At 58.7% G+C, this 8757-nt stretch overlaps 1 protein-coding gene across 1 annotated transcript in view; it reads left to right on the forward strand.

Annotated features, from left to right (window-relative positions):
* The window catches only part of NTSR1 (neurotensin receptor 1), a 54308-nt gene extending 48159 nt beyond the window's left edge, over nucleotides 1-6149 (forward strand). The window contains exons 3-4 of the mRNA XM_016938264.3: nucleotides 1342-1432; nucleotides 3393-6149. Coding sequence (XP_016793753.3) covers nucleotides 1342-1432; nucleotides 3393-3642 — 341 coding nt within the window. The 3' untranslated portion in view covers nucleotides 3643-6149. The remainder of the gene's footprint in view (nucleotides 1-1341; nucleotides 1433-3392) is intronic.
* Nucleotides 6150-8757: the final 2608 nt, after the last annotated feature.

The raw sequence follows: 8757 nt of genomic DNA on the forward strand, positions 1-8757 counted from the left end.
GGTGGCATCTCGTTGTGGTTTTGATTTGCATTTCTCCAGTGATTTAAGATTAATGATTAATAACATCTTTCATGTGCTTGTTGACCATTTGTATCTTCTTTGGAGAAATGTCTGAGTCCTTTGCCCATTTGTGAATTGGATTGTTTGTTTTCATGTTGAGTTTTAGGAGTTATACTCTCAAGGTTAACTCATTATCAGATGTGATTTGCAAATATTTTCTCCCTTTTTGTGAGCTGACTTCCACTCTCCTGATGGCATCCTTTGATACACAGAAATTCAGTGTTTATGTTGTTCAGTTTATCTACTTTTTTCTTTTGTGGCCTGTGCTTTTGGTGTCATACCCAAGAAATCATTGCCAAAATCAATGTTGTAAAGTAATTATGTTTTCTCCTAGGAGTTTTATGGTTTTAGTTCTTATGTTCAGGTCTTTAATCCACTTCAAGTCCATTTTTGTATATGGTGTGAGGGGAGGATCCACCTTCATACAAGTGGATGTCCCGTTTTCCTAACACCCTTTGTTGAATAGACTGTCCTTTCCCCACTGAATGGTCTTGGTGAAGATCACTTGACCATAAAGGTAAGGGTTCGTTTCTGAGATTTCTAGTCTATTCCCTTGGTCTACGTGTCTATCTTTATGCCAGCACCACACTGTAACTTTGTAGTAAGTTTTGAAATCAAGAAGTGTAAGACCTCCAACTTTATTTTCTTACAAGATTGTTTTGGCTGTCCAGGATCCTTTAAGATTTCATATGAATTTTAGCATAGATTTTTCTATTTCTGCCAAAAGCATTCTTGAAATCTGATATGGATTGCATTGAATCTGTAGAGTGCTTTGGGTAGTACTGACACCTTAACAATATTAAGTCTTCCAATCCATGAACATGGGATGTCTCCCTGCATCTCCCTCAGGCCATGCGTCTCCTTCTCTGAGGCCATATCTCTCTGTCTCTGAGGCCATATCTCTGTGTCTCTAAGCCCATGTCTCTGAGCCAGTGTCTACCTCCCTCAGCCCATGTCTCTCCCTCTCTGAGCCTGTGTCCTGTCTCTGAGCCTGTGTCCTGTCTCTGAGCTTATATCTCCCTCCCCAAGCCCACGTCTCTCCCTCTCTGAGCCTGTGTCTGGTCTCTGAGCCCATGTCTCCCCCACTGAGCCCACGCCTCTGTGCCTCAGGTGCAGTGGGTCTCTGAGCCCATGTCCTGTCTCTGAGCCCACATCTCTGTGCCTCAGGTGCAGTGGGTCTCTGAGCCCATGTCTCTGTGCCTCAGGTGCAGTGGGTCTCTGAGCCCACGCCTCTGTGCCTCAGGTGCAGTGGGTCTCTGAGCCCACGCCTCTGTGCCTCAGGTGCAGTGGTCATCGCCTTTGTGGTCTGCTGGCTGCCCTACCATGTGCGGCGCCTCATGTTCTGCTACATCTCGGATGAGCAGTGGACTCCGTGAGTACTGGGAACCGGGAAGTTGGGTGCTGAACACGTAAGTGCTCCCAAAACAGATGGTGGGTGTGGCAGGCACTGCTGAGGGGATCCACTCAGGTCAGGGGTGTGGTGAGTCCCCCGGCGACCCCCTGGGCAGGGTTGTGCTGTGACTGGGGCTGGGAGAAGGCCATGGAGGGACAGGTTCAAGGCAGGGGCTATTCAGGCCAGACTGGTGCAGAGAAAGAAAGTTGGTCCTAAGAGAGATGGCCCAGGCAGTTTCCCGAAGGTGAAAGAGAGACATCCCTGGCTCTGCTGGGGACATGGTGGGGGTGTCACCTCCTCATATGGCAGCTGTCAGAGCCCCAAGGCCACCCAGGTTGGACCCACAGGGCTCAGCCTGGAGTTATACTCAGGGCTGTGACTTACCGCAGCAAGAGCGCCAATACTGACAAAGCTTTGCTTATACAGCAAAGTCAGCAAAGGGAAAAGACACATGGAGTGGGGTCAGCGGGAGACCAGATGCAGCTTCCAGGGCCCCCTCCCAGAGGAGCCTCACAGGACGATATGGGGGCCTATCACAGGGGCACCCACTGCCTGGCAAAACCCCTACTGTTTGCACCAACAGTTCAGGGGCAGGGAGCCCCTCTCACCCAAAAATGGCAGAGCCTTCCCAAAATCCAAGGCCCCAGGCACCAGCCAGAGGCCAGCCTTGCCAGCTGGCCATCCTGAGATGGCAGCTTGGGGCCCACTTGTGAGCCCTTTTCTGTGCAGTGGGGCTGCCAGATCCCAGAATAAAAGGTTCCTTCCAGTGACAACCACTGGGGAGGGCGCACCTAGGACCAATGAGGAGGAGAAGGCACGGGGAACAGAGTGTGGCCCCCGCAAAAGCTTCTGAAACTCAGGGCTGCCTGGTGGTAATTGAGCTGCCTGGGGAGGGAGTGAGATCACTGTGGGGGGAGGCAACAAGCTGAGGGCAAGGTGTGTGGCTGCTGGGGAGGTGTGGAGGGGGTTCCTGCCCTGGCTGTTTGGTTAGGCCGGGACCAGCCAAGCCCTGGACCCTTGGATGCACAGAGCTGCGAAGGGCAATGCAGGCAGCTGCAAGGAGAGGCAGGGACGGACAAGCAGAGCCCACACTCCACCTAAAGAAGCCCAGGCTGGGTGGGACGCGGTGGCTCACGCCTGTAATCCCAGCACTTTGGGAGGCTGAGGCGGGTGGATCACGAGGTCAAGAGATCGAGACCATCCTAGCTAACACGGTGAAACCCCGTCTCTACCAAAAATACAAAAAATTAGCCAGGCGTGGTGGGGGGTGCCTATAGTCCCAGCTACTTGGGAGGCTGAGGCAGGAGAATGGTGTGAACCCGGGAGGCAGAGCTTGCAGTGAGCCGAGATTGCACCACTGCACTCCAGCCTGGGTGACAGAATGAGACTCCGTCTCAAAAAAAAAAGTAAAAATGATGGGCTGGGTACAGTGGCTCATGCCTATAATCCCAGCACTTTGGGAGGCCAAGGCAGGTGGATCACGAGGTCAGGAGTTTGAGATCATCCTGGCCAACATGGTGAAACCCTGTCTCAACTAAAAATACGAAACTTAGCTGGGTGTGGTGGCTCACGCCTGTAGTCCCAGCTACTCGGGAGGCTGAGGCAGGAGAATGGCGTGAACCCGGGAGGTGGAGCTTGCAGTGAGCCGAGATCGCGCCACTGCACTCCAGCCTGGGAGACAAAGTGAGACTCCGTCTCAAAAAAAAAAAAAGAAGAAGAAGCCCAGGCTGGGCGGGAGCACGACCAGAACTTGCAGCTGCTCAGGAGAAGCCAGACCCTGGAGCTTGTTATGAAATGTCCCCAAACAACCATTCTCAAGTGGTGTTTTAATTAGTGTCTGAGCCACCACGTCCCTCAGCCGCTGTGGCCCCGGCTGTCACCCTGCCTTGGGGCCCTCAAGAGTTCTCTCTGGGATCTGAGCGCCTCCCTCTCCCCGCAGGTTCTTCTATGACTTCTACCACTACTTCTACATGGTGACCAACGCACTCTTCTACGTCAGCTCCACCATCAACCCCATCCTGTACAACCTCGTCTCTGCCAACTTCCGCCACATCTTCCTGGCCACACTGGCCTGCCTCTGCCCAGTGTGGCGGCGCAGGAGGAAGAGGCCAGCCTTCTCGAGGAAGGCTAACAGCGTGTCCAGCAACCACACCCTCTCCAGCAATGCCACCCGCGAGACGCTGTACTAGGCTGTGCGCCCTGGAACATGTCCAGGAGGAGCCTGGCCATGGGTCCTTGCCCGCGACAGACAGAGCAGCCCCCACCCGGGAGCCTTGATGGGGGTCAGGCAGAGGCCAGCCTGCACTGGAGTCTGAGGCCTGGGACCCCCCTCCCACCCCCCAACCCGTGTTTCTCATTAGTGTCTCCCGGGCCTGTCCCCAATTCCTCCCCACCCCTCCCCCATCTCCTCTTTGAAAGCCAGAACAAGAGAGCGCTCCTCTCCCAGATAGGAAAAGGGCCTCTAACAAGGAAAAATTAGTGTGCAGCAGAAGGCAGTTTTCTTTGTTCTCAGACTAATGGATGGTTCCAGAGAAGGAAATGAAAGGTGCTGGGTGTGGCCGGGCCTCCGGCGGCCCGGCTGCTGTTCCCATGTCCACATCTCTGAGGCCTGCACCCCCTCTGTCTAGCTCGGGGAGTCCAGCCCCAGTCCCGCAGGCTCCGTGGCTTTGGGCCTCACGTGCAGACCCTGCCATGCAGACCCATGCCCCCCTCCCTCAGGCAGTTCCAAGAAAGCTCCCTGACTCACCCCTTCAGGCCTGGCAAGCTGGGGGCCCATCGCCGTGGGGAGTCCCTCCCACCACCCTCGCCGCAGGCAGCTGCAGCCCCCAGAGGGGACCACAAGCCCAAAAAGGACAAAAATGGGCTGGCCTGGAATGGCCCAGACCCCAGCCTCCCTTTGTCCCTCCCATCCTCACCCAGGCCAAGGCCCAGGGGCTCTGCCAGGACACCACATGGGAGGGGGCTCAGGCCTCAGCCTCAAGATCTTCAGCTGTGGCCTCTCGGGCTCAGCAGAAGGGACGCCGGATCAGGGGCCTGGTCTCCAGCACCTGCCCAAGTGGCCGTGGCCAGGATGGGGTGCGCATTCCGTGTGCTTTGCTTGTGGCTGTGCAGGCTGAGGTCTGGAACCAGGCCCAGAGCTGGCTTCAGGGTGGGGCCTTGAGAAGGGGAGTGTGGGACAGGGGCGATGGTGCCTGGTCTCTGAGTAAGATGCCAGGTCCCGGGAACTCAGGCTTCAGGTGAGAAGGAGCGGTGTGTCCAGGCACCGCTGGCCGGCAGCCCTGGGCTGAGGCACAGACTCATTTGTCACCTTCTGGTGGCGGCAGCCCTGGCCCCGGCCTCCAAGCAGTTGAAAAAGCTGGCGCCTCCTTGGTCTCTAGGATCCAGGCTCCACAGAGCACATGACTAGCCAGGCCCCTGGCTTAAGAAGGTCGCCTAAGCCTAAGAGAAGACAGTCCCAGGAGAAGCTGGCTGGGACCAGCCAGGAGCTGGGAGCCACAGGAAGCAAAAGTCAGCCTTTTCTTCAAGGGATTTCCCTGTCTCAGAGCAGCCTTTGCCCCAGGGAAATGGGCTCTGGGCTGGCTGCCTGCACTGGCCGTGTCGACCCGGGACCCGGACACCTGGTCTTGGGCTGTATTCAGCCACTTTGCCTTCTCTGGACTCAGTTTCCCCGTCTGAGAAATGAGAGTCGAATGCTACAGTATCTGCAGTCGCTTGGATCTGGCTGTTGAGTTGATGGGTTCCTTGAACCCCACAAAATCCCTCTCCAACCACAGGACCCTTCGGCTCACCAAGAACGGGGCCCAGGGGAGTCAGGCCCATTCGCTGCACTTCCTGCCAAACTTTGCCCCCACAAGCCTGGTCATCAGCCAGGCAGCCCTCCCAGTGCCCAAGGGCCACCAACCCCAGGGAAACAGGGCCAGCACAGAGGGGACTTCCTCCCCCACAGAGCTCCCATGACATGGTCTGCTCTGGGCAGAGGAGCTTTGCTGCCGGCCAGGGATGTCCAGGGGTCAGCGCAGTCCCTACCCCTGCTCAGGAGTGGGCTCAGAGTCTAGCAAATGCTAAGGCCCCTCAGGCTGGGCTCTGAACAAGGACCTGGACTCAAAGCCAGACAGGGCAGCCTCAGACCCTTCTCTGGGGCTCCTGGACCTCGGGCCATAATTTCTGAGCCTCGGTTTCCCCATCTAAGAAACAGATGTGGTCGTTCCGCCCTCTCAGCTGGATGAGACTGTCCTGGAGGACCCACCCCGGAACAGACAGAATGGTGTCACTCAGGATGGTGCTCTGAGAGAGGGCAGAGTGGATGCCCCACTGCCCTAGACCCTCGGTAGATGTGGGGTCTCTGGGGCGGGGTCTGTGGCTGTGACTGAAGTCGGCTTTTCCCGTTGATGTCTTGATGCTCCTATCTGTGCACTTACCGTAGGTAGGGACACGTGTCCATGCACCACAGACACACCCACGACACCTGATCTCGTATCACTAGCTCGCGGCCAGGTCATGATGTGGCCCCGGAAGCTGGCCCTGCGTGCCATGAGTGCGTCGGTCATGGAGTCCGGAGCCCCTGAGCCGGCCCCTGGTGACGGCGCAGCCCTCACAGCTCAAACGCCCACCCCCACTCCCGCCATCTGCAGGTGGTGAAAACAAACCCCGTGTATCTCTTAATAAAGGTGGCCGAAGGGCCTCGATGTGGACTTGAGTGTTGAGGGCCTGCATGTGCCCACCCACCCACTCATTCATTCACTCATTCATTCAGACACGCACCGACGCAGCAGCCAGCCTGCACTGGGCCTCTTACCAAAGTCTACAGGGCTCTGGTCCCAGAAGCTGGCGGGTGGGGGGCGCCGGGATCCCTCTGCTCACAGCCCACCCGCCCTCCCTAGTGCTTCAAGGAGCAGTGGGCCCCCTGCAGGGCCTAGTGACCACCGAGGGGCCTGTGTGGGCAAAAGTCCTCGCCGTCTCCTGAGCTTCAGTCTCCTGATCTGTGAGCTGAACACAGAGGACGCTCAGTGAAGCGGGGAGCCCGGGGTCCCATGACCGCTCAGCTCAGATCTCCATGGCCCCCTCTAGCCAGCCCAGGGGTCCTGTGGTTGTGGGGGAGGGGGCCATGGCCCCATCGAGGCCTTAGCAGTGGACAGATAGGCCCGGGTGCAGTACTGAGCCTCTGGCCTGGGCCCAGCCCTGTGCAGGCTACTGAGGAGACAGAAGATGCAGCTGAACCCTCACCCCCAGGGCTTCTGCTCTGAAAATGAGGGTTCCCAGGCACCTTCCAGACCCACCGTTTCCGATTCTCCCCCGCCAAGGCCCGGGTCATTCTCCATCCCTGGTTGGGCAGCTCTGGCTCTCTGCTGTGCTCCTTTTTAGGGCACCAAAAGCTTTTCTCCTGCTTGCCTGAGCCTGAGCCACAAGAGGCCGGTGACAGCAGAGTCTGCAGGGTGGTGCCCTGGGGTGTTTCTCATAAGCCTCCTGGGCCTCAGGATTAGGAGTGCTGGGCTCACCCTGTGGAGCTCAGCAAAAGAAGCATTTGCTTGGGCTTGAACAGTCCAGGAAGGCTGCCTGGAGGAGGAGGCAGGTGGGCCAGTGGGAGGCAGAGCCTGAGCAAGGGAGAGTGCAGGAGTGAGGGGTCTCCCCAGGGACATGAGGGGCTCAGAGTGGCTGGAGAGGAGAAAGGCAGGTGCTAGGGGAGCAGTAGGGGAGGGAGAAGGCGGGTTGAGAGCTTGAGGGATTTGAGCGCCCATGGAGGGGCTGAGTAGGGGCCTAGGGGGAGAGGGGAGGAGCCTTGGGGCCCTCGTGGTCAGGAGCCTGCCATGGTTCCTGGGTCCTGATGGCAGGGAGCACCCCTTCCTGAGGGGGTCCTCTTGGCCGTCCTCAGCAGCTCTGGCCCTGCCTCCCCCTCCCTGCAGCACTTAGAGATTCTCTAAGTGTTGTTTTCCTGTGCCTGGGGGCTCAGGACTCCTTCCTTTGGGGGCAGCCAGGTGGCAGCAGGGCTGGGAGGGGTCTGGGTGAGGGTGGGGAGATAAACTATAACCCTGATCATCTAAAGGGATCTTGGCACACGCTGCCAGGCCCCTCCCTCCCAGCACCCAGCACTCACCTTCACCTGCCCTCCCAAGGGGCGCTGCCCCAGATCCCCACCAGGCTCAGCCTGTCCTTACCTGTGCTAAAGCGTTAGTGGCCACAGCATCTCCTGGGAACAAAGATCCCCACACCTTAACCCAAAGGACAGCAGAAACACAGGACAACCCCACCCACCCTAGGGGCATGGTCCCCCACCTTCCCCTCCGAGCCGCACCTGCCCAGCTCAGAGGTGGGGATGGCTGGAGTGAGGACTCCTGGGCCCCTGATTCAGAAGAGGCTGCAGGGTCTCCGGGAAGACCCTCTCACCCAACAGCTGCTCTCTCTAGGAAGCCTTAAACCCCCGACAGAGGGAAGCCAGAGCCAGGAGGAGGCCGGATGGGGGCGAGGAGAGCCTGCTACCTCGGGGTCCCGCTTCCCCTCGGCTGTGCGTGGCCACAAGGTGGGCACAGGGAGAGGGCACCCACCATGTGGAGCCCTTGGGGGGGGCCTGTGTTGTGCACCCAGAGGCTGAGTGGCGAGCACTGGGTGAAGAGGGGATGCCAGCTCTTCCCCCGGCAGCACAGCACAGCACAGCCGTGAGGGCGCAGGTGGTGACGCACAGGGTCCTGGGCTGGACTCCAGCTCTGCCACTGTGAGCTGGGACGTGGGATAAGGTGGAAGTTAGCACTCAGGGCCCGGCCCGCAGGACCAAGGTTGGCCGCGTCAGGCGAGCTGGGAGGGAGGCGGAGGCTGCCTTCCTTGGCATCTGGCCTTGGCGGCCAGGCCAGTGTCCCTCCTGGCCCAGAGCGGTACCCGGGCCCTCGACTGCTGCCCTCCACGGGCTCCCTGCCTGAACCTGTCCACACCCCGATTCGTCCCCAGGGTTGGACACTCCGTGATGTTTAAGGTTAAGGAACTAGTGTCAATCATGAGCTTCGTGCCTGGCTGCCCGGCTCCTTCTCTGCCCCGACCTAGTCTGAGCCCCCTCCACCAACAGCGGAGCCTGGTGCCACCCGCTCCTGTCACTCTGGAGGTGGCCCAGGGTATAGCACTGCCTGCAGCCAGGTCCCTGCTCTCCTCTCCACTCTAGAGCCTCTCTCCCCTTCAAGCCTCTCCCTGGTCTGAGGCTCCCTCCCCTCTGAGCCTCCCTCCGAGCCTCTCTTCCCTCTCCTCTCTTCTCCCTGCTCCCCCCTCTCCTGCTTCCTCCCTGGAGCTAGGGGCTGTCTCTCTGACTGCATCTCTGGAGGAGG

The sequence above is a fragment of the Pan troglodytes genome, chromosome 21, assembly GCF_028858775.2.
Source record: "Pan troglodytes isolate AG18354 chromosome 21, NHGRI_mPanTro3-v2.0_pri, whole genome shotgun sequence".
Taxonomy (NCBI): Eukaryota; Metazoa; Chordata; class Mammalia; order Primates; family Hominidae; genus Pan; species Pan troglodytes.